The sequence below is a fragment of the Eulemur rufifrons genome, chromosome 25 (assembly GCF_041146395.1).
Source record: "Eulemur rufifrons isolate Redbay chromosome 25, OSU_ERuf_1, whole genome shotgun sequence".
NCBI lineage: Eukaryota > Metazoa > Chordata > Mammalia > Primates > Lemuridae > Eulemur > Eulemur rufifrons.
The window spans coordinates 10,608,461-10,635,265 of record NC_091007.1 but is presented as its reverse complement, the minus strand read 5'-3'; the positions used below and the strand labels follow the sequence as shown (position 1 = coordinate 10,635,265).

The window sequence follows — 26,805 nt, the reverse complement described above, 5'->3', positions numbered from 1 at the left end:
TTTTTTTTTAAATCCACAATTTCTAAGCATATACAACACAGTTAGTTTCTTGGTACTTTGAATACATAATGTGTTTTTTAATTCAAAGACTTCAAAGTATTTAAATGTCTTATATTTGTATTATGCTTTATAGTTTTGAAAATATTATTTAATCCTTACAACAACCCTAAAAGATAGCAAAGGACAAATGTGGTTATCCTCACTTTTTGGGGGAAACTAAGGTCCAGTTCAGATATTTGACTCAACCAACATCATTTAACTTGTAATAGTCAAACCACTGTTTTGAATAATGTATATATGTATAGTAAGAAATATGGAAATAAGAGACTGGAAAATTGCAAAGAGGTTCATGGCTCAGGTTTAAACTAGTTATGAACTATAAAATGTGAAACTGAGAAAGAATTCTGTGATTTGTAGTACTACGGGATGTGATACAAAATTGTATATTTAGGATCAGGTGCTTTGGATGGAAAATTTCAGATCTAACCAGAAAAAAAAACAGCCATTTTGTAATAAGTTAATTCCTTTAAAAACAGGGAATAATTTGAATATGAGCATACTTGGCAAGAAAAGTAACTCTATGTCCTGAGAAATTTAAACTCAAGTAGAGCCTTATTATAAGAGAAGAAGCCTACTTAGTATAGTCCTCGATTTAAGATAGAATATTTAACTTTTGTTTAGCTGAAGTAGGCTAATAGCCTTTGTCCATTATCAATTAACACAGTCAAACATGTATGCTAGAATTAAACAGCATTTGGCAGAAAACATATCTTCCTACATTTCTCTCCATGGAATTTAATGTTCAAAATGCAAAAACAACTCACTGTAATGTAGTTCTAACTAAAAGCCCCACCATGGATCTTGAAAATTATATTACATTAATAAAATCTTTAAGGAAGGCAAGAATCCATTATTAATTCACTTGTATTTCATACACCAAAAATGTTGCAGAGACTAATTTTCCTCTGCACTTGGCTAAAACACCAGGGTCCGTTTTCTTATTCCGTGTAGGAGAAGAGCTGGGCAAACAGCAAAGGCCTCTTGGCTTCATCTCTTGTTCCTACATTGATCCTTAAATTTACTTGTCTTAATATTATCACTTGTCGTTATTAAATTTGTTTAATCTACCTTATCTGTTTCCAGTTCTCCACTTTCATCGATCTCCCAGACTGCTGTGTATTGCTGGAGAAAATTGTGTCCAGCACCAGTACAAATGTAGTAATTAAACCTTAGCCAAACCGTCAGTGCTTCTTAGTTCTTTATCAGCTTTTCTTAAGTTTTTCAGAATTAACATTTTCCTCAATTCTCTACCCCCTCATTCTCCTCACTCTCAATAAGTAACATCTTTTCATTTTCTCTTTGCCTGTATCTTTCACTTCAAAGCCCTGTGAGATTTATGTCTCGTCCTCCATCAGTGGCTCTTAAGTTTTTTGAACTCGGGTCCCCATTATATGTACTCTTAAACATTAAGGACTTCAGTATGAAAAATAAAGAACTAGTGAGACCTGTGGCATTGATTTTTGCAAATATCTTTAATGCTTGGTTCATTAGAAGAGCAAATGTGGGTTCTGACATTTGCCTCTCTATTCAGTCTGTTGCAATATGTTGTTTTGGTTGAAGTATATGCAGATAATCTGGCCTCACATATGTATATTGGGAAAGGTAGAAGTATTATAATAGCCTTCTCAGATAATTGTGGATATTATTCTTTGATAACATACCAAAACTTTACAAGTGGTAGTGTTTGAGAGATTAGTTGCAGTATGGAATCTGAAGCCACATCAATGTACTTTACATATGCTGTTAAATTGAAATCTATTGGTCTGTCTTGTACTTTGAACAGATATCTTACCTGTGCATTACTTTGTAACAGCACACATCAGACATTCGGAAATTATTGGTCTTCTGGTTTACAACAGCCTTCCAAATGTTAATGTATTTCATTATACAATATCAGAAGTCGCATTTGTTACTGTTACCATGGATCTCATCAGAATAACAGTAGAGGACACAAGTTTTCCAAATTATTGCTTGAAAACTTGAAATTTTATCACTGGCAAAAATAGTCAATTATTTTCCTTGAAGTGTCAAGTTCACTTAATTCATTTTTGAGAAAAATGTCTGCAGGTACCCAAGTCTGAATAATTGTAGTTTGTAGATAATTCTTCAAAGCAGAAATAGCACCCCATTTAAAAAAGCAGCTAGTTCAGGTTGAAATTCAAAAAACTACACATGAGCTTTTCTTCACAATAACTATCAACCATTATACTTTAGTATGTAGCAAAAATGCCTCATGGATGGCTTTCATTTTGTCCCACAGAATTTTAAAAAATGGCATTGCATTCAAGGTCAAGATTCAGTAAAATTAGTAGTTTTTACGGCATTAGTAAGCACATTCTTAAATTGGCTCTGTGGGTGTGTGAGGGTATGGTAGTGTTCTCGAGCAGGTTGATTACTAGTACAGCTTGATGTCACTGTCGTGATGTGTGCTAAGAAACCAGCAGTTTAATCCACCATTGCTTTTGTATCATCATTGTAAATGTCAACATAATGAAAAATGCAAATAATGTCTTAGTAATATTATGAAAATTGGCACCCCCAAAAGGGTTTCTAGGACCTCCAGCGGTGATCTGTGGGCCACATTTGAAAACCTTTCTCAGTTTTCAGTTCTCTTTGAGGACTTGGAGACCTTGAACTTTCTCTTTTCCATATAATTGCTTTTCTTTTTTTTTTTTTTTTTTTTTGGAGACAGAGTGTCGCTTTGTTGCCCTGGCTAGAGTGAGTGCCGTGGCATCAGCCTAGCTCACAGCAACCTCAAACTCCTGAGCTCAAGCGATCCTCCTGCCTCAGCCTCCCGGGTAGCTGGGACTACAGGCATGCGCCACCATGCCCGGCTAATTTTTTTCTATATGTATTTTAGTTGGCCAGATAATTTCTTTCTATTTTTAGTAGAGACGGGGTCTCGCTCTTGCTCAGGCTGGTCTCGAACTCCTGACCTTGAGCGATCCACCCGCCTCGGCCTCCCAGAGTGCTAGGATTACAGGCGTGAGCCACCGCGCCCGGCCTGCTTTTCTTTTTTAAAAAAAAAAACTCAAGGGCTTCATTCCATAAAAATAACAATTCTTTTTTTCCCTTCTGTCAAACTTGTTTAGTAAATACAATTGTCTATTTGTATCCCAAGGGAGTTAGTTCTGGGACCCCCTGCAGATACCAAAATCCTCAGATGCTGGCATGCTCAAGTCCCTGATATAAAAGGGAATAGTATTTGCATATAATCTACACACCTCCTCTTATATTCTTTAAATCATCTCTATAGGTTACTTATAATACCTAACACATTGTAAATGCTATGTTGTTACACTGTATTGTTTAGGGAATAATGACAAAAAAAGAAATCTGTGCATGTTCAGTACAGACGCAGTCATTTTTTTCCCCTGAATATTTTCTATCTGCAGTTGATTGAGTCCACAGATGCAGAACCCAGGGATATAGAGGGCCGACTGTAGATTGCTTTTACTTTTTCTCTTTCTAATCTGAATTACACTTCAACCCTTTAAAATTTGGTTACTCTCCTCAGCACTCTAAATTTCTTTTTTCTAGCTTTGTCAGTGACATGCTTAATCCAGTATTTTAATTTATATCTTTACTCAGTGGCATTTGTAACAGTTGACTATTCTTTGCTTCTGATTTTTCCTTTCTAGGACCTCATTGAATGTATTTTACGCTTACCTTTGTAATCTTTGTCAGTCCTACTTTTCTGACTCAGCCTCTGCTCACTTTTTAATGTTTCCAACTTCATTATTTTTGTTCTGCATGCTCTCGTTCACTTCAAGTGACATGTTTAGGATGATTTAAATTGCTATCTCTAATTCTAACTCCTGCCCTAAGCTCCAGACCCATATCTCCTACTTCTAACTGTTGCCAAATGGTTATCTCACATTTTGAAACTGAACTTGGCATTCCTAGAAGCAAACACCCCCATTATCTTCCCTGCCAATATTTCAACAAACAAGCATTAATTGAGCAATAGCTATGCAACATACCATGGGAAAACAGTCGTCAATAAAATTGGCAATAAACCAGTAAACAAACAATAATTACAGATTATGATAAGTATCAGTTGTGCTGTGGAATGCTAGGAGAGACTACTTTCATTGGCTTGTCAGGAAATAGCTCTCTGATGAGTTAATGCCTAAAACTGAGTGCTGAAGAATGAGAAGGATTTAGTTATGTGAGGAGAGTAAGGGAAAGAGCACTTCATACAGACAGAACGGCAAGCATCCAAGCCCCAGGTGAAGACTTTGGGATGTTCCAGGGACCTAAGGTCACTGCAGATATGATGGTAAGAGTGAACTCTGAGGGTCATTTGGACTGATAGATCGATCACATAGTGTCTTTTAGGCCATGAAAAAGAATAATTTGTGTTTTGTTCTAATGGCAGCGAAATGTTTTAAGCAGGCTTTGACAAAATCTGATTTTCATTTCTAAAATATTCTGGTAGCTCTGGTGACTAGATGGAGGTTGGGGAGGAGGCAGGGAGGAGTGGGGAGATCTGGTTGGAAACTCTTGATGGCATTCCAGATGAGAGATGATGGTGGTTTGAACTATAAGGTGGAAGAGAGGTGGGATGGAAGTGGACTAGGAGCCTTGAACCAAGAGGACTTTATCTTAGGGTGAAACCTAAACAATAAGTCAGAATTTTTCAGAGAAAGGGTTAGGTGTCACAGGCAGGAAGAACATCATGTACAAAGGGTAAGAAACTGGAGAGAAAAATGAAATACTTGGGGACCTGAAAGAGGTTCAGCATGCCTGGAGTCTGAAGAGGGAGCATGACAAAGGATGAAGTAAGAGATACAGGCAGAAGCCAGAGTATACAGGACCGTGTTGAGGGATTTAGACTCTCTGTCTGGAGTTCTGAGCTGGGCTATATTTGAGAATTACCTGGTTATAATCAGTATTGGAAATCCTGGAAGTAGATGAGATTACCCAGGAAGAATGTATAGAATAAGAAGAGCATAGACCCTGAAGCCAGTACCTGGGGAATATTAGCATTTAAAAGGAGTTGATCAAGGAGACTGAGAAGAACTAGAAAAGGAAAATTTGGAACAAGTGAGATCAAAAAGCCAAGGGACAAAGATTTTTTTTCAGAAGAAGTTTGTGGTCAGCATTTCAGGTGATTCTTTGGAAGGTTAAATAGCTAAAACTTGAGAAATAGCTTCTACCGGACACTGATGAACCTGGGTGAGAATGAGTTTGGTTCAGTTATAGGTTGAAAACCAGATTATTGAGGGTTGAATAAATTGGGAGGTAAGAAAATTGAGATGGGGTATGTATAGGTGACTAGGTGGGTTTTGAGAGGACAAGAATGATGGAGTTCTGGTTAGAGTTTCGGGTACAATCTTAAGGGTTTTTTGGTTTTTTCATTTTGAAATATGTGAGATACATGTTTAAAGCAGTTTGGAAAAGAGAGATTGAAGGTAAAGAGAGAGGAGGTGGGATGGAATGGGATCCTTTACAGTATTTATCTCAGTTGCCACCATCTAGTGTCTCAAGCTAGAAACATCAGAGGCAGCTCTTGTTTCTTTTGTGCCAAGCCTTTGCCCCACTTACACATACTCGTCAAACCTCAATTTTACCTCAGAAATAGCATTTGAATATAGTTTCTCTTCTCCACAGTAATGTTGCTTTTATTAGGTCAGCCCCATGTATGTAAGGCTGTTGAAACAACCTCTTCCCCATTCTGGTCCTTTAAAAAGAGAAAAAAGAAATCCAGTATGATCACATTACTACTGTACTGAAAGACTTTTGCTTGTGAATCGTATTAACCTCCCGTGGTCCTGCCCACCTCCCATTTGCCACCTCCTCTCTATGCCCAAACCAGCCTTTAGCTACAGTCAATTTCCCTCTGATCCGTAAGGTTTCCTGGCTCTCACGAAGCCTTTTTCCTTTAATAAAGATACTTTCTTTACCTGATTCATTTGCCCATTTTTGCCTCTCAGGCAAACTCCTATTCAAGATCAGCCTGCAAGTCATCTGTTGTGATTTAACTCAGGCAGAGTAAGCCATTCCTTTTTGTATCCACATCACTCTCCAGTCTTCTGTTACAGCATTAATTTATTCATTATTTTAGTAATACGTGTTCGTATGTGTCTCTTTACTGGACTGTTGGCTCTGCCAGACCAGAAACTGTGTCATTCATGAATATACCTTAGATGATTGGTGTAATATCTGATGTTCATTAACTTGAACTGACTTGAACTTGACAGAATGGTTGAATTGTAATAATTAGTGGAATTTTGTTCCTAGTATGTTGGAATTGGAAGTGGTCATTTTAACATTAAGAACATTGAGGCCAAAGGAGGTGAAATGATTTTTCCAAGGTTATCCAGATCATATCTGGATTCTCCTGTCTCCTGTCTCAGGACCCTCGGAAGAACTTCCACTAGCTGCTATGAGTCAATGCTGGTTGGGTAATATTTAAATTAACATGGAGACAGTATCAGCACATTTACCATGTATGATGTTTAATTTTTAGCTTATAGAATGTGACTCAAAGATTGGAAAAAGTCAGATTTAGCATATTTTCACTAAAGTCCACACTTTATCCCCCTAGAGGAGTCCCTACATACAAAATTGTGTGTGTGTGTACACTTAAATTTGAGGGGGGGAACATAGGTTCCATAGCTTTTTTTAAAAGGTTCCTGATTCCCCCCAAAAGTTAAGAACCACTGTATCTGATGACTTGCAGATATTTTGCTATTGTGATAAGTATTCTTTCTCAAAGCAAAGTATATGAAACATTCTCCTAGCTGCTACTTGAATTATATTTTTAATCTTTGCTGCTTGCTTTCATTTTTAGGGTTTGTGTTTAGTGAATCAGAGGGATCTGCATTAGAACAGTTTGAAGGTGGCCCCTGTGCTGTTATTGCACCTGTTCAGGTAACATAGACTCCTTTACCAACTCCTTAGAGGAACGTGTTGAAACGTTTCCTACTTTTTGTTTTCTAACGTCTGTACTTTATATAATCGTGAAACATGGTCATTTAACTCTTTAGCTCATGCAAATTGCTATAAATATCCAAAATAAAAATGAATTCAGAACATTAAGTTGTATAGCGATAGCCTTTTGACTATTTTTATTTCGAAGGAAAAATATTAGGTGTTCTCTGACTTGCAGAAAATTAGGAATTACTGATCTTGGGATCTTCTCTAATGCAAAGATCCTATTAAGTAATAACCGTTACGCTATAGATAGGTGCCATCGTAGTAATTTTATATTGTTTTCATTTGTTCTGTTTATAAAAATGCTGAAGATGAGTCAATATTTTCATGGCCTACAACTTTAAAATTTTAAAAAATAAAGTGGCAGTGTATATACTATTTTTGGGTATAGCTTTGGCTTTTATAGATAAAATTGGTAGCAACTGATTTCAAACAATTTCAAAAATCAAAGTTTTTTTCTTTGCACAAAAGATAGGGTTTATCTTAATGTCTTTATTTGATTTTGAATCTCGTGTTACATTATTTGAATTTCGAAGGCTGATTTGCTATAAACTGTTAGATTGGTAAAACTAAGAATTAAATTTTCACTTTACTATATTGCTGACAATGCCCATGAATAGCAGTAACTTTAAAACTGATAAAAAAGAAGCTATAATTTATTGTTTGTTTAATCATCATGTTTTGAAAATACATATTTAATGTGATATTTATTATTTATTGGGCATAAAGAATGCATTCCTAAAGTGTTAGCTACAAAGTAAATTTGTCTCTCAAATCTTATGCTCCATACATTTACATTATTAAAAATGTTTTTCTCTAAAGGAAAAAAAAAAACTCTCCTTTCATGGTTGACTCCAAAATATATCCTTTATAGATCATTATTTTAATTCTTGAAAGAGTAAAGTTGATTTTTTTTGTATTAGAGGTCTTATTTTAAAAAATGAAAAATTTGAATGTCTGAATCTTGCCTTGAAGTTACAGAATATAAAGACTGAAATTTAACTATAAATTAGTAATTACTGCTATTGAGTACAGAGGCAAATTTTGGTTGGTGGTAGGAATCTTGTCTGAATTTGAAGATTCTTTGTTCTGTGCATGTGTAAATTAGATTATATAAACGCTGCCTGTCTTGGTCAGTAATATTTTTATTGATGGTCTATGAATGTAGTTAAATGCAGGATATGCCACTGGAGTTTCCTGTTTTATAAAATTCAGTATATTTCAAAAATAGTTGTTCAAAGATTGTGTTTTTTTTTTTTTTAAGTCGGGTGCTATGTAACAAAGAATAATTGTAATGTTCAAAATCCTGAACTTACCCTTACGTATTTTTGATGTAGTAATTTAGTTTGTCAGAGAAATCTTTTTAATCAATATGACAATTTTGTTTATATTAATATTTTAATTTAAAAGTCAAAACTAAGTTATTAAGAGTAATGAGAAATGAGCAAGTCCAGATATTAACTTTTTTAAACTATTAAAATTAGAACATGATGCTATACTAGAAAAATAGGCATGATAATGGAACCAAATAGATAATACAATCATAGACTTTATTACATGTAACAATTTGCCAAGAATTTATCGCATACCATGATAAAGAAGGAACTAAGACCAATGGTAAAATAAAATGAAGTTTCATAAATGCCATTGATATGACCGGTTAATTTGAGGGGAAAAATTAAGTCTCGTACCATACGTCAAATATATTCTTGGAATTATATTTAACCATAGGAAAACATTAATGTATTATCAACATTCTAAGACAAAGGATGACTTCCAGATTCAGAAATTTCTGCAGTGAATATTAGCAATAAAAAGATATTGTCTGTCTTATACAAAGAACTTGTACAGATTGGTTAGAAAAACCCTAATTCTCCAGTGGTGAAATGGGCATAATATGCAGTCAGAACAGGTGGAATTATTCTGCACAGCAAAAGAATCAAAATGCTCAACATTACTAGGAATCCAAGAAAGTGAAAATAAAACCATAATTAGATTCTGTTTTTTACTTTTTCTCATCTTTAAATATAAAATTATAATTGCCAGTGCATGGGAGGGTGGGATGATGCTGGCATGCTTGTATACTGCTATAGTAGTGTAAATTTGTACTTTGATTTTGGGAAGGAATTTTACATTATAATAGTAACCATATCACAGATTCTTTGATGCATTGCTTATACTTCTGTCAATCTTTCCTAAAGAAGTAATCCTTAATATGTAAAAAGTTATATTTGAAAAGAAGTTCACATATTTAAAGTAGCAAAAAAATGCAAACAACCTAATGTACAATAATGTAATTTAAATATGAAATAATACTTCAGTAAATTTTGATAAATAGCTTAATAGACAAGTAGTGATTAAGAATTATAGTTATGAAGTCTGTGGAAAAACAGAAAAATGGAAAACATAATCACATCCCTATTATGCTTTTCACTTGTCATAAAATCAAAAATAGATGTAGAAAAAAGACTGAAAGGAAGTATATCAAAATGCTAACAGTGGTTGTATTAGTGGTGAAATAATGGATGTCCCCACCTCACTTCCAAAATTTTGTAATGGTGGTTGTCATTTTAGGGAAAAATCAGAAACACTGGATTATAGTATTTGTAGATTTTATTCCTATGTGAATACTGCAGAATATTAATTAGTTTTTTGTTAAAATACTTTGAATTGATTGCTTATTAGTGGCAGGTACTGGGCTAATACATTACATAGATTTTCTCATGTAATCTTCACTGCAAGATTTTAGAGTTTGTACTGTTATTTTTATTTAGTGGAACCAGGATTCAAACCTAGGGCTATCTGAATGAAAGCATTCCTCTTAGTCTATTAACATACACGAATACTTTCAAACACATGTGAGTAAGAATCATCATGGTAAACTGTTTTTCTTGGATCTGCCCTCTAGAGATTCAGATTTAATACATGGAACACAAGATCTGCATTTTAAACAAGTCAGGTGACTAGGATGCAAGTGTCCTTGAACTACACTTTGAGAAGGAAACACTGTTCTACACTGAACTACTTTCTATGAAATAACCAATGTAATATAATTAAGGAAAAGTTTAGAAATCAATGTTTTCCTTTTGAAAAACATAAAGCTTTTGAGTTAGGAAGTCAGGAGCTCCCAATAATAAAATGATGACTCTAATGGTGGTATTCTCATCTCACACACCAGAGTTAAGAGGACAGAACCACTTTGGTATTCACATTTCTTTTATTCTAAGGAATCTAAGAGAAATATAGATTTGTTCCTGTTCCTTAGAGTTTTCACTGTGTGAATGGAGCAGTAAGTTTCTGTAATTTCCAGTTACGTGTTTATTGAGTCAGTTCTTATACTTGTCAGAAAATATGTATTGTGGAAGAATAATTTTATGAATGTAGAATCAAGTTTATAGTAATATATTCTCAGTAAATAACTATACACAATTCATGTTCAATGTGAAGGGGAACCATTTGAAATTTTTGTAGAATTATTCAAAAAATCAGAAAAAAGGTACAAATTAGTTTTTCCCATCTTAAAATTAATGATACATTTTTATACTGCGTTTCTCTAATTATTGCTTTAATTGTATAAAGGCATTTCTTTTGAAGAAGCTCCTGTTTTCTTCTGAGAAGTCTTCTTGGCGGGATTGTCCAGGTATGCCAGCAGCCTTTTAAAACTTTTACTGTGAGCTCTATCCCCTATTTTAAAGATGATCTATACAGCATTCATTGGCAATAGTTTAATTAAAATTATCTATCCCAGCCGAGCATGGTGGCACACACCTCCAGTGCCCAGCTACTTGGCAGGATCGTTGGAGGCTGCAGTGAGCTATGATCACATCCCTGCACTCCAGCCTGGGTGACAGAACAAGACCTCATCTCTGAGTGCGATGTGCACTGCCTGGGGAATGGACACGCTTGAAGTTCTGACTGGGGGGGATGGGGTGGGGGGGGGATGGGTGCATACCTACATGATGAGTGCGATGTGCACTGTCTAGGGAATGGACACAATTGAAGCTCAGACTTGGGGGGATGGGGAGGCATGGGCAATATATATAACCTGAACTTTTGTACCCCCATAGTGAGCTGGGGGAAAAATAAATAAATAAAAATTTTAAAAAAGTATCTAAAAAGTAAAGTATCAATGGGATTTGTTTTCAGAGGCTTCTTTTTAAAATGTTTCAGAAAGTTTCATGAACAGTAATTTCAAATTTTAAAATATTTATTTGCAAATTTGGTTTCTTATTAAGAGATTTAACAAGACAGGATAATATAGCTAACGGAAAAGCCTTTGGCCACTTGCTCAAAAGTGGTGCATTTCCAGAACTATTAGATGATAGCATACAATAAAGAATAGTCATTTATATTTCTTTTTTTTATTTAGCTCAGAGCAAGCACTCAGGGTTATCCTTCTATTTCTGTACTTTTAGCATGATGCCTTACACAGTGCAAATAATTTTGAATTAAACTGCAATTGAAGCTATCCTAGCGTCTGTAGCAAGATTAAGTGAGATGTTTGATGCTACCTAAAATAACAAACATTTGCATTCCACTTGGCAGTTTACAAAGGTCTGTCTTAGACAATTTCATATGAACCTCATAATAACTTCTAGAAGAAGGTAGGATATATTACAATCCCCAGTTTTTTAAATAAGTACATAACAGCTTCTATTCCACACCATGACCATAGACTCTACTAATGATTTTGAGTTTAAGAGTTAAGGTATCTGTCGTATTTTTTTTTTATTAATTAATGGCTGAAACACTTAGTTTTAGTAGTGAAGAAACTCTTCAAGAGATACTATTATTAACATGAATCTTTTATTAATAAAATTTACAATATTACACACAAATGCATTCACTTTGATTAAAAAATTCATAAGGCGTTGTCATAACTGTCATAAATGCTGTGTTGATTATGCAGCATAACTACTATGGCCTCTGCTAATGTGATGGATTGTGGTATTATATGTGCTGGCAGTGTGTTATTTCATTATTCTTATCCCTGCGGGACAGAGTGATCAAAGACATTAGTCTAATTTAGAAGTGGGGAAAAAATTAGAGGTCTCAGCTGGCCTTTACATTATGCTTGGTTCTGCAGGAAAGGAACCATCAGTGGCTTAAATGGTGTATGTGCAGCTTAAGAAAGGGACAGTCAGTGTCAGAGCATTCCAAATAGCGTGTTTTTTCTCATAATGTTTAATACTGCATTTTTCAGGATTCTTTTTCTAATTGATAGCTTTAAAGTGATGATATTTCAGTCAACAAGCACGTTGTTCTCAAATATAATTTAAAATCTGTTTAGTTTTTTCTCATTCTTAAAATGCTTGATTTTCATCATTAAATTAACACATTCTTAATATTTTTATTCATGACAGGATTTTTTTTTTTTCAGAGGAAACCGTTATAACTTATACTTTGGTTATTTTTAGAGGAAGAGCAGAAGGAACTCCTTTGTCATACCTTATGTGATATTTTAGAAAGTGCTTGTTGTGACAACTCTGGATCATACTGCTTGGTTTCATGGTTAAGAGGAAAGACAACTGAGGAAACTGCTAGTATTTCTGGGAGTCCTGCAGAGTCTAGTTGCCAAGTGGAACATTCTTGTAAGATACATTTTTATTTCCTGAAGTACTTGCTTATACCTTTGTTTTAATGAAACTATTGAACATTTTGAAGGAAAATATATTTTAAATTTTCGTAATGTATCTTTTTTCTAGCTTAAGCTTAATTACTGAACCTTAATATTTTTTATTTCCCTTTCAATTATTTTAATGACTAGAAGATATTTTTGCAAACAAGTATCTCTTAAACTTTTAAAATTGTTCTAGTTCTGCTTGATAACCCCTTTTGAGCTTTAGAACTCTTATTTAGAAAGTTTAAAGAACATATTTTTATATACCATAGTTTCAGATACATTAATTTGATTTTCTTTGGTGTTGGAGAAAGATTTTTTGGACATCAGAAAATTTCTTAGATTTATCTGTAGTTGCTTTCTAGAGCAAAGATGGAGACATTGTCCTTCATTACACATAGTTTCTTTTCCTCCTAATGCTTTTGGACTTTTATTTTAAGGTAGTTTTAATTATACCTTAGGTTTTTATACCTTGGTTGAAGGTTTTTCTCTTTAAAATAAGTTAAGTAATAGCTATTCTCATTATTCATAAAATTATGTATTCTTTGTTCTTTAACCTTTGAAAATTCTTATGTAATGGAACTAAAAACCAGCAAAGTGAACTAGTAAAATGGAGACAATTGCTGGTATGGAAACTTTATAAAAGAACTGCTTTTCTGATTTGCTTTTCAGGAATAATCTTGCTAGTTGGTGGTTTTTGATAATTGGTAATCTCAAGTGCTTTATATTGAATAAGTGACTTATTCCACCTACAACATATTCCATTAACTGTCATCTCTACAGGAATTGTTTTTTAAAGAAATTACATACCTGATTTCTAGAAAGTACATTTGATATGCGTTTTGCTTTCCATATAGGATTATCTCTAAGGCGCTGTTGCCTCCCTAGGCTGAAATGTCCCTGTGTTGTCAGTGTCTTTTCGCTGCTACCTCTGCAATTAAAATGCCTTAAGCCTGGCAATTCTAGTAGTAGTACATTTGCAAGAAATAATTTTTAAAATTTAAACAGTTGAATGACGTTTCCTTTTTAGACCCTTCAAACATAGCCTTTCAAAAAGAATTTAACATATTTTTAGAATTGATAATGACATTTGAAGACAAGTGGAAAATATTCACAAGGATGATAGTCCAAAATGTCATTAAAATCGGTTTTAAAACAAAGTTTTACTGGTTTGCTTGTAAGCACGCTTAATAGTTTTATTTAGGATATTAACATTTTGAGGGAGGACTAGTTGAACTATTTTAAAGGTACATTAAAGAATATGTGCTTAAAGCCAGTCTATATATTAACAAGCGAGAGAACAGTAATCTCTTTTTATGTAACATTTTTGTTAGTGTCTTAATAGTAGACTGTGTGTTTGGTATGGAATAAGCTGTACTTTTCTGTAGTGATGGGTTACCTTGCTCTAGGTTTAAATGGCCTCTTAATACATTAAGTTTGATAATGCAGTACCTGATTTAGATGGACATATTGCATGAAATTCCCTCTGAAAAATGTTCTGGTAATTTCCAGTTTAGCTTTTGTCTCATTTTTAAAGTTGACATGAAATAAAACCATATTTTAGATCTTTTTAGTATTGTGTACATTTGAAACATTTTGTTAACTGAAAATTTGAGAATTTAACTTAGATATTGACAAATGAACTGAACTTACATTAAAAGTTTTATTCCATATAACAATCTATTTTACCTATTCTTCCCTTTATTCCCAGCTATGTTCTTTTTCTTGTGTTTTATATTTTTCCACCATCCCTGCCTGCTAAGCTTTTTATTTTGCTTGCCTCTTTTCTCTAAATTATTATCTCTATGTCTACTTTCATACTACACCCAGTAAAATTATTGGGATAATCAAACATGGTAGAACAGTTAGTACATTTTGGAAAAGATTAAATAGAACTTTTATTTTAGCCTGAAATTTTAAATGTGAAGTGTTTTGCCCTCTTGTTAATATGACATTCTGTACAAACATTAATTTCATTGGCTTATGTGGTGTGTATAGTTTTGGCTTGTTGGTAATGCACACTTGTTCGCAGTAGTAAATACTCAGGTTCAATTTCGGTTTGTTTCCCGCGTAAACCAAAAGATACTTAATTCATTTGGACTTCTAAGATTCTAAGAAGTAATTTGAAACACTTGAAAAGTAAAGCTAGGCTTTGAAAAGCTAGCATAATGTGACATTTTAAATTATAAATAAAAATTTCTAATTTTGAATTCATAATGAATCAATTTCCTTAACTCAGTAGTGAGAATTTATATTTGAAAGTACTAAGATTTGTTGTAAAGTATATGTGAAATTGTTCACATTGTGATAAATTAAAGTAGGCATTTTGATTCATGTGTGGTATCTTTAAAGACTATCTTCCTGGACCCAAGACTATCTGGATTCCAATCTCAGCTCTGTTTATTACTGTGTGCTCTTGGGAGGTTTTTCTCTGTGCCTCAGTTTCCTCTTCTCTAAAATGGAGATAAGAGGGTGGTTTTGAGCATTAGATTAGGTAAGACTTGTAGAGCATTTTGAAAAGGGCCTGGCACTTAGTAAAGTGCCCACTAAACTTTACCTGTGATTAAAATGCTTTCTTTGATTCCCTTTGATTTTTTTTTAAATTTATACTTGTACTATGTTAATAAACAATCAAGTTACTGAAAATTTCTTAATAGTTACACAAATAAACGAGGAAACAGACTTAAAGCTGTCATTGAACCTGTGTAGTTTCAAAAGTGTTATGCCTTTTTTACACACATTTGTTTAATAATTAAGCATTAAATCTAAAGATTTTATATTATAAGGAAGATGATTAACTATGATGATTTTACTTAGATCTATAAACTGAACGATTATTTCAAAGTGCAGGACACATTACAATGATGTGTGACATACTGATTATCAGTAATTTCTCATATTTTATAAACTACCCTAGCATAACTGAATTGAAGAGAAATGTTTATTTAATCACCCTTCTGCATTCTCAGTATTATATCCATTTTAGTTATAATCATAGTAATTAAGATGTTGAAACATAAACTCATGTTGTAGTAAAGTTGAACATAAACTGAGAATTTTAAGGGAGTAAGGAAATAGGGAAAGTTTTGATTGCTTGAAAGTATTTACAGCCTGCTGTGTGTATCTTGTGTCATTTATTTGCCATGTGTAGTGCTGAAAAGTGTCTTTTATGTATAGCTGCCTTGGCTGTCGAAGAGCTTGGCTTTGAGCGATTTCATGCATTAATTCAGTAAGTAACATTGGAACATTTAAAATACTTACCTTGTGGACACATTGCCATTTTAAGTCTGTGCATACTATGGAAAGGTTCTTAGTTTTGTATAGTACTGCGCTACCTAACATTAATTTTAAATCCATTGCTTGAAGATTCATTTGCCTTCAAATTTAAAAAAAAGAATAATTTGTAAATGTATACTTAAATTATTCTTATTCCTAAATTAACTACTCAAACACTTTTTAAAAAACATTAAAAGCTTTTCATTATTACAGTGAAAAAAAATTATTTTAGTGTTTCTCTGTCCTGAATGAATATAAAGATTTCTAGTAGTTAGAATTTTTATTTGCCAGAAGTGCTTTCTGTGTTTTGTATTGAGTGCCCATATTTTTATTAGAGCATGTAAGCTTTTTATTACAAAATAAAAGGTAAGGATGGCTATTTTGATAGAATTATAGGTGGCATTTGGTTTGAAATTTAACATTAATTTTTTTTTTAAAGAAGCCACCAAGGTATGTCTTACCTTTGGCATTCAGATATTTATTAAATAATTTCCAGGCTTTAAAAAATGAAGTTTTCTTTGTTCTTAACCCCTCTTACAAGGGGGCCAATCTATTCTTTAAATAACTGTATATTATTGAAGAATTTATTAATGCCAGATAGTTTGCCTAAGAGATGAAGAGTTTCCCTGCTAAGTAGGAATTCTGTCTTGGTGGTATAAGTTACATATAGTGATAGTGGTCAGAAATGTGTTTTGCTGTTAATGGCTAAATTTGCATTTGAAATTTTGAGAAACTTACAAAGATTTCCTGCTTGTGTGTTTTAATGTAAAAGAAAACATAAAAAATTTCCCATTTATGAATATAGTCAATCTAATCATAATACCAATACTTAATTCTTTTTCCCCCCCCAGAAAAAGATCATTCAGAAGTTTATCAGAATTAAAAGATGCTGTCCTGGACCAGTATGCAATGTGGGGAAACAAATTTGGAGTATTGCTTTTTCTGTATTCTGTGTTACTGACAAAGGTTTGTTTACGATGCTGCTTCTGCCTTTTATTAGCTTAGTCTAGTATGGTTTTTCTTACTATGATGAGTAATTTTATGCCTGATGCTGTTTCTAAATCTCAGAATAAAAATCTTTTATGCTGATAATAAGGAATTAATTTGTTTTCTCAGCACTGGCTTGTTACTTAACCACTTCCAGAGCTACTTTCACTTCTGCTCTTCTGGACTAGGTTATCAGTAATGTTCTAATTATGAAATACTGTCAGTTCTTCTGAATTTTATTTCCTTTGATCCTAGTACTATCTGGCAGTTGACCCCTTAACCCCTTCTGGAAGCTCATTCTGACCCCCACCCCCTTTCTTGATATTTTTTTGATACATCACTGTGCTAGTTTTCTTCCTGTAACGTCTCATGATTCTTTTTTGTTTTACTTCCTTTGATAGCTTCATTTCCTTCTTTATGTGTTATCTCCTGCTCTTTTCTCTCCCCTTCTTAAGTTTAATATCCCAGAAATTTTATTCCCTGGCTCCTGTATGCTGCTTCTTTTATGGATATTTCATTCTCTCAACTTACCTTTATGTGGCTAATTCCAGTATATATGCTTCTGGTGCTACCCTTTTTCCCCAAAGGCCAATTTCATATCTCTAGTAAACTCTTAGTCTCCACTGAGTGTCCTAGTAGATCTACTGTGTCTAAAATCAAACTTCCTTTAGTTGACAAATGTTTATTGAACATTGACTCTGTGCTAGGGTTTGTACGTATGATATGGAATGCACTTTTTAAAAATGGTTTCTCTTTAGTGTTTGGGAAAAAAAAAAATGCCACAATAATTCCCTTATGGCAGTGTTTTTGGTATTTGGTGAGAAAGTAGAAGGTGTGCCTAAGTGTATTGAGAGGAACCAAGGGTGGACTTTATGTAATGGGAACCATTTGGATGTAGGGACTTGATGTAAAAGTGAAAGTTTTCTATGTGGAAAAGTGTAGGAAAATTTTGCAAGCAGTGGGTACAGCAAATAAAAAAGCATGAGGGATTGGGGATATGACCCAGGCTTGGGGAACTATAAGTAGTTCGCATTGCTGCGGCATAATATACTTAGAGGGGTAATTGTGGAAGATGAGACAAGGCACTTACATAAAGAAGGCTCAGAATATGAAGCCCCTTGTATACTGTGTAGAAAAACACTTTACGTTTCATCTGCTCAAAATTGGAACACAATAAAAATTTTGAACAAGGGAGTGACAAGAGCTTTTTGTTGATAAGATTCCTTAAATTGGGAAAAGAGTTGTGCTGGACGGAGTGGGTGTATGGAGTGTAAGACTGAAGTCAGGAAAACTGGAAAAGTGGGTATTGAAATAGGTGAAACCTAAACTGGGGCAGTGATCATGGAATGGAACAGAAGGGTAGCGTATTTAGAAATATAAACAATAAGGGAAATAAACCTAAACAAACAAGAGAAAGAACCAAAAGTACTTGGTAGTTGTGTAGAGATTGGAAATAGCAGTTACGGTGGTATCTAAGATGACTGGTTTGTTATGAGCTCATCTTGACTGTTGATTATTTCCCCAGTTTTTATGCTTAAAACATTTGCTACCTCCTTTGTCTCTTGTTCTTTACAGCCAGTAAATCATCATGCGAGTTGTTTTTTCTTTAGCTGGTCTTTGAAATGATATCCCTTCCTCCCCAGTGATTCTGTCACTTGCCTGCTTTGTGGTGTTTACAAGGATGGCAAGTGCAAGATTTTATACTTTTTTGTTTTCCTCTACAATATTTAGGCAATCATTAAATGTTTTGATTATTGAGTAATCATCTGTTTAATCCTGAGAAATGGCCTATGTGGTAGAACCGATGGTCAAAGTTAGGTGAATAGCACAATGAATGGCAGTTTGTCATTTTGGAGTTGATGAGGTTAAATACCTAGGTCTTTTTGTACTTACCCAGTATCTAGAACTTTTGGGAGTTGGATGCCCTTTTGGAGGATTAAAAAGTATCAGGAAATTGGTATTCCAGAAAATAAGCTTCCTGCCCTCCCAATTTATATTTCATTTTGTCAGTACACATTTACTTACTAATATTTGTGAGAAAGTATAATTGGAAGCAAACCTTCCATTTTATGTACCAGTTATATCTTTTGCATATTTAAATTCATCTCTGTCAATACTCAGGTGTGTGAGACATCCAACACATTTTTTACATGACCTAAGAAAATAAAATCAGTTACCTTATCAGGTATATTACATTTTAATGTAGCCTAAAGTTAAATGAATGTTAACTTTTATATTAAATAATTTTCTCCTTTCTTCTCTTGAAAGTTAAATATTATCTCTACCCTTTTAACCAACAGTAAATCTATTACACATTCGTGTTCTATATATAGATCCCATTAAAAAAAATCGAAGATGTTTGAAGAAGTATTTTTTATAATTATCATCTCAAATGCACCCCGACTTCATATCTGGGTGATTTTTTTGGAAGAAAAGTTACTTCAATAATTGTATTTTATTAATTTATAGTACAAACTTGTCAGTTTTTAAACTGCCATAATTTTCATTGCTTTTAAAGTAAGCCAATGAATTCTTGGTTTCTTTAGGGCATTGAAAACATAAAAAATGAAATTGAAGATGCAAGTGAACCTTTGATAGATCCTGTGTATGGACATGGCAGGTAATTAACTAAAATCTGTTATTTCCTTATATGGACTCTAATTTTGGGAAACTTGACTTAGGATAAAACATGACTGAGTCAGGCAATTTTGCTTGTGGGTAGTGTTGACAACATAAGTATGCGTTTGAGCAGTCTTGTGTTTTATGCATTGTTTGCTTTAGGTATGAAATGGTAACTTCCAATTTAGGTTATGTATACATTGTATTTATTGCAGCAAATACTTTAAATAACAGTGGGGAGATATTTTAACAAATTCTGCTTTATGCTTTGTTTATGATTTTTTTAATAGATGAAATGTACCCATTTGGATTTAGAAATAAGTATATCCATACCCATTTGTAAATGCTTTTCTGCTTAGGAGGAAAACTTTTCTCCGGTTTTCTCTAAGACTGCCCTCCCCCTCAACGCTTTTATAGCTGTTTGTACCAAAATCAGGGAAACAGTGATAATTAATTCACTCTAATACATGAGTTCTTTTAGGATCATTCTGCCTCAGAGGTTAAAATTCATATCTGTCATCAAAGACAAAATATTAACAATTATGTAATCTAAAAGATGATTGTAAATATTAAGTCAATTATCAGTCTAAGTGTCATTAATGTTTTTCATCCATTTAAATATATCTTGGATAAAGTTATTAAATTTATATGAATATGTACAATAGATACTATTATAGTGATACATTGAGCAAGGCTGAGTATGTAAAATTTCTCTAATTTTATTTCTTAACATAATTTTTCTTAAACAATGTAATTTAAAAAGTCATTACTTTATACTTAGGAATTTTTGATTTAAAAACTAGTTTTATTATGTTGTAATTGAATGTTAATTTTTATTCATAGCCAAAGTTTAATTAACCTCCTACTGACGGGACATGCTGTTTCTAATGTATGGGACGGTGATAGAGAATGCTCAGGAATGAGTAAGTATATTCTTTGTTGTGTTTATCTCTTTTATGATTAATATATCAGTAAAATATAGTTGATATTCGTGTGTTTAATGCTTTGTAATAGAAAAATCCTTTACAGTTTCCAACACACCTTAACATTAAGAACATAGATTTTTGGAGCTGGGCAACCTTAAGTTCAAATCTGAAGTGTGTGACTTTAGTCTGGTTACTTAAATTCTCAAGCCTTCCATTTTCTCTGGCATAAAGTTGGGATTGTAGGACTAACTTCTTTAGAAAAAGTAATACATAGATCGCTTAATATATATAAACATAGTGCATATTTATCCAGAGATACTACTTCATTCTTTGCTTAAAATTGAGGACAAGTACAAAGTGTTATGATTTGAAATATTTGCTTTGATAATCTAGTGGTTTTTCCTATAGTGCTTTTAATGTGCATAATTCCCTTCAAAATGCTGGACAAACTTAATGTCATCTGAAACTTTTAAACTACCAACCCTTCCACTATCACTTCCGTTTCTGGTCTCAGTTATATCTTCCTGTAGCTTCATATGTTTCCAGGAACATTGAAATGAATCACATTTTGTCCAGTCCATTCAGTTAAAGAGAGCTATTTAAAAACTGAATAAAATTTCCTTCAGTTTATTACTTGTTCAGTCTAAGTTAGTTTATTTACTCATTGAACTTACATTGAATAACCACTATGTACTGTTTACTGACATTTCCTATAGTTCACAGGCCAATTTATTCTATAATTTCTTCTAATTTATAATTAGGTAAAACTGTCACCAAATGACAGAGCAAATATTATGGCTAAGAAAATAATTGTTACCTCTTTTTGCTCCCATGTAACACATTTACTTCCACACTAGAAAAAAAAATTTTTTTTCCCTGGGGCCATGGACGGTGTTTTATTAAAATGAAACCATCCTTTCTAATTTGTTTTTTATTGTTTTCTGTGTGTGAGTTACATGCAGTGAAATCCATGTTTTTAGAATTAAATTGTCAATGTTAATTGTAACAATAAGAATGTCAAAAAGTAAAATTTTCATGAACCAACTGCAGGGTTTTGCTTCACGTAGCCCCGGGCTTAAAACTAACCTGAGTTACGTACAACTCACATGGCAGTCAATCTGTTAGGTAATTCTTGATCTTACGTTTGAATTTTTCTCAAATTTAAAAATACATATAGTTAACAAACATGAAAGGGGATAATATTTTAAAAAATCAGTAAAACTAGGGAACTTGAGAATTAAAAAGCACCATAACACAACACAACCCTTCATTTTACTATTTAAGGAATTTAAGAACTAACTTCACTTCCTACATTAGGTCATATATACAAAATGATTCATTTAGTGGTGAAGTTAGAGTAAGAATCTAGTTGTGCTGATTTCTAGTAAAGGTCAAAGTTTAAACAGTGGAATTCACAGACAAAAAAATCTGTGCCGGTTATCTTGGTCTGCTTTGTGAAATTGAGCTCATCCTATTCTTGGACCCTCATTCTGATTGATAGCTGAAAGCATTTAATGCTGCCAGTGAAAGGTATCTCAGTCTCTCCTGAGTAATATGCAGGGTTTTACTGTCTCCACTTTCTCACCCATGATGGCTTCTGCACACTCTCCTCTTTCTTCTTCTCCCAATGGTTCCTGGGCCTTGGGGCATCTTACATCATCTCACATGATTAGGGAAGAAATATTGGGTTGTTACTGAACTTGGATTGAGACGTCTCTTGACCACTTGTCCTCTGTTCTTGCTATTTCCTGTATATTGGATTTATTTCCAGCTCTGACAACATACTAGGAGGTACAGAACATAGAAAAATTATAATTAAATAGTTATTAGTTTTAAAATCCTTAGGCAAGTCACTTTACTTTTCTTAGCTTATTTCCTTCTTTATAATCCTTCCTCAAAGGATTGTTATAAACATCACATTTTGAAAACGCCTAGACTGGCCTGCAAGGACAGGTCAGTTTTCCCTCAAAAGCTTACATACCTGGTTTAGAGAATCAAAACATGTACACAAATAATTGTGATGTAACATAAAATGAAACACATCGAAGTAAAGTACCACAGATGTTCAGAGGGAGGAAACAACTTGCTGCTAGATTTATGTCGGGGTAAGCAGAGAGACTTTAAGTAGGAGTTAACATTTTAGTGGGGCCAGATGGAGCAGGACGACATTTGGGGGAAAGTACAGGTTGTGTTTAGGGACAGGGCGTTAGAGCAGTCTGAATAGAGCAGTGGTTCTTAACCTTGACTACGTATCATTACTTGGAGAGCAAGACCCCAGCTGAGAACAATTACATTAGAATCTTTAGGTGGTAGGTCCTGGGCATATAATTTTAAATTTCCCCTAGATGATTGCAAAGTGCAGCCAGGTTTGAGAACCAGTGCTGAAGCACTAGATTTGTGAAGGAAAAGAAAGTATTGTAAAGAAAATCTGAGTAAGAACACCAGAGACTCTTGAATGCTAAAGAAGTTTAAACTTTAGCTGGCAAGCATTAGGAAGAGAGTCATTGAAGGCACTGAGAAAAGAAATAACATAATAAGACATGTGAAGCAAAACCATTAATTTGTCAGGTGATAGGACATATTGGAGTAGAGCGACAAATTGAAAGCTATAGCACAATGCCTAGACAGGTGAGAAGTAATGAGACAATAATAGACATGGCAAAGGAAGAAAAAAGAGCCACTGATATTTATGTACTTTGTGCTCAGCAGCGTGTTTGAATGTATATCTTTGTAACCTCACTGAAGCTCAGATAATTTAGTAATTGTCATAAAGTCAAATAGTGGGGACATGAAATAACTGGTGTCATGACCACACCCAAGGCGTGTGCTTGCCATAGCACACTGTCTTGCGGTGCCACTCCGCCTCTGTGAGAGAATATGGGAATGTAGAATCTTTAGGATTCAGCAAGTTATGAGATATGTGAGGGTAAGGTACTAATAACTACTGGGTTTTCAAATAAATCTGTTGAACAAATTGACATGAGAAACCTTAATGCAAGTTGCTTAAAGGCCCTGTGTGTGTTTTGGTGGAAGAAAAAAATCTTTGCCCTCAAGCGTTTGGTTTTCTTTAAAGGGCAGTTATAGCTATTGATGATTGCCAAGAGTGTTCATTATGCAGTAGTGGCAAACGTTTATTTAGCGATGCCAACCACTGTTCTTAAGTACTTGATGAATCTTTTTTTCTCCCCATTTTCTCACTTCCTTATTCTAACTACCCTATGAGCATCACTACTATTTTACAGATGAGCACAGACTGGTTAAGTATCTTACTTTAATTTCACAGAGCTTAGTAAATAGCAGAACCACAGTAGTCTGACTCCACACAGGCAGCACACTTAATCATTATGATAGACTGCCTCTTATGCTATATTCCAGAACCTTGAGTGCTGTAATAAAATATGTGAGATGACGTGGGAGTTTTACTTAAATTTCACAGTATCCCTGAGAGGTAGATATTTGTCCCATTTATAAAGAGGAAGCTGAAATTGAAAATTTAATCCAAGGATTCCTTTCCGTAGTATAGAGTTGGTGAATGAGCCATGCGGTATATCTCAATCAAAGAGAATGAGGACTAAGAAAAATCTATGATTTTAACAGTAGTAAGGTCTTTGCTTTAGAAGAACAATTGAGATAGAAGCCAGATCATAGGGAGTAAATATTTTAGCAATGTAGGCAAGGAAATTTTGCTGCTGAAAGGATGGAAAGAGAGAAGTCTTGTTTGGTCATAAGGCCAAGAGGTGGTATACATAGTTTTTGTTTTAAGCATTAGAAATCTCCTATGTTGTTTGTAGAGCAGGGAAGAGAGATACAACTTTTAGAAAATTCTACTTTTAATAAAAGGGATTATAAAATAGAGTCACGAGAAACAGTAACTTTGGAAAGATGCACAGTTCTTCTGAAACAGGAAGAGCAAGTATGGTGAGAAAAGACAATTCGAGATTCCAGATTCTTCTGAGAGTGAGTGGACAGAGGTAGAGTTAGAGGCAGATGAAGAAGAGAAAGAGTTTGAATCAAATGCCCAAAGGAGAACTAAACGAAGGGGTTATGAGAGGAATTTTACAGTGTGCCATCAGCAGTGAGAGTTTAGATGAGATTAATTAGGATTAATTTAGAGTGGATCCAAACAATAAAGTTTATACTGAGGTTTCTTTTTTAGCAATAATCACTAGTCTGGCAGTGGGAGACAAAATGGAAATTATGTGTTATCAGGAAAGGCCAAAGCAGGTTCAGTGAAAGATAAATGGGGTGTTTTTCTCACCTTCATTTATTAAGGATATCAACGCTTGATCTGTTGTATGTAGTAAATGTATTTTTTTCCTGGTCTGCCTTTTGCCTTGAGTTTACTTACAGTGACTATTGAGATTGTTTCCATTTTTGGCTATCACAAACAATGCTATAAGAAATATTTTTGTAGGTAAGACTTTCTGTACATATTTAAGAATGCCTATAGGATAGATGCCAAAAAGTAGAGTGTGTATTAAAAATTTAGGCATTTATTGGTTTTTTTTTTAATCATTGCTTTATCGAGATATAATTCACATTCTGTGTGTGTCACCCATTTAAAATGTGTAATTCAGTGTTTTTTGGTATGTTCTCTGAGTTGTGCAGCCATTACCACTGTCAGTTGTAAAATATTTTTGTCACCTCGGAAAGAAACCCCATTCCCATTAGCAGTACCTCCTATACTTCCTTCCATTCCAGCCCTGGCAAATACTGATCTCTTTTCTTCATAGATTTGCCTGCTCTTGATTTTTTTTTCACTTAGCATAATGTTTTCATGTTTTTAGCATGTTTTAGCATGTACTAGTACTTCACCCCCTTTTCTTGATGAATATTCCATTGTATGGATTACCACATTTACTCAGTGACAAATGGGCACTTGGAGTGTTTCCACTTGACCATTACAAATACTGTGAGGAACGTTCATGCACACGTTTTTGTGAGTACATATGTTTTCATTTTCTTTGCTGTAGACCTAGGAGTTGAAATCCTGGTCCATACAGTAACTCATAAGGTTTAACCTTTTGAGGGATACCTGTTACATTTTGGTAGATAATGCCAAATTTCCTTCTAAAATTTGCTTTACCAACTGGTAAAGTACAAACTTCTGACAGTGTAGGAAGGAGAGTTCCATTTTTTTCCATTTTTCTCCATGCAGGCCGACACTCAGAATTGCCCATCTTTAACATTTCATGAGTTTATTGACAAGTGATAACCTGCTTTAATTTACATTTTTCTGATGCCCAGTGAGTCTGAGCTTGATCATCTTTTCAGTGCTTGTCAGCTTTTTCTTCTTCCAGGAATTGCCTCTTCCCGTCCTTCTGGCATTTTGCCAGGTGGGTAAGGGGGTCTTTATAAATTCTCTCTCAGCTCTCTGTATCTTAAATCTTTGTTACAAATATTTTCTCCCAGCCTTTTCTGTCCCTTGTTAACTTTGTTACTGATGTCTTCTATCACACCCAAGGCTTTCATCTGTATGACATGACGTCATTTGATCTTTTCTATTATGGCATCTGCTTTGTTTTGTTTTCTCCCTTTTATCAGTTTTATGTTTCTCCCACCCAATATTAAACTAATAATTCTCTAGTATTTTCTTCAAATGTTTTTGTGGGCTTTATTTTTTTAGTGTTTCTTTAATCAATCTGGAATACTTATTTATGAGCTTTATGAGTTAGGGATCTGCCTTTTTACTTAAAAAATTACCTAATGTCCTAATTCTAGTCAGTTCTCCACAGGTATGGAACATCTTTTTTAATCAAAAAACAAATTTCCCGATATTTACGAGTCATTTTTGAACTCTTATTCCACTTATCTATTTGTGAGTTCTTATGCCAAAGCTATACTGCCACAGTTTTATAATATACTGTGATATTCATTAGCACATTTCCTGATGCTGCACCTTTTCAAAATTGTCATCATCATTTCTACATTATCTACTTCAATCGAACTTTTCCCCCAGCTTTTCAAGTTCAAATTTGAAGAAATCTGTTAGGATTTGGTTTGATTACACTACATTTGTACATTATTTTGAGAAAATTATATCTTTACCATATTAAGATTTCCCCTCTAGTTGTTTTGTACGTCCTTTAGTAAAAAGTATTTACCATTTTATCATATGGATCATACAGGTCCTGAATGTATATATTTAATTCTGCCTCAACTGTTAAAACCATCTTTGCTTCTGCAAGAGAACAGAAATAAACTACAATAGAACTAATTACCCCACTGGCATTCTTGCCCACTCTCTGTCTTTAACAATCTCTGGAGTGGTATTTTTCAAACTAAATCAGATCATGTTTCTTTATCATTTAAAATATTCGATGGCTGGCTTCCCCGTGCACTTAAAATAAATCCAAACTTCTTCCCAAGGCTCTC

General features: G+C 33.9%; 1 protein-coding gene across 2 annotated transcripts in view; it reads left to right on the top strand.

Moving 5' to 3' along the window:
• MINDY3 (MINDY lysine 48 deubiquitinase 3) overlaps nucleotides 1–26,805 on the top strand; it is a 72,195-nt gene that overhangs the window by 4,843 nt on the left and 40,547 nt on the right. The window contains exons 2-8 of one of the 2 annotated variants that reach the window (XM_069458668.1): nucleotides 6,860–6,939; nucleotides 10,582–10,642; nucleotides 12,420–12,593; nucleotides 15,800–15,851; nucleotides 16,750–16,864; nucleotides 19,432–19,505; nucleotides 20,348–20,427. In XM_069458668.1, the coding sequence (XP_069314769.1) occupies nucleotides 6,860–6,939; nucleotides 10,582–10,642; nucleotides 12,420–12,593; nucleotides 15,800–15,851; nucleotides 16,750–16,864; nucleotides 19,432–19,505; nucleotides 20,348–20,427 (636 nt within the window). The remainder of the gene's footprint in view (nucleotides 1–6,859; nucleotides 6,940–10,581; nucleotides 10,643–12,419; nucleotides 12,594–15,799; nucleotides 15,852–16,749; nucleotides 16,865–19,431; nucleotides 19,506–20,347; nucleotides 20,428–26,805) is intronic. The other variant, XM_069458669.1, reaches the window with a different exon arrangement.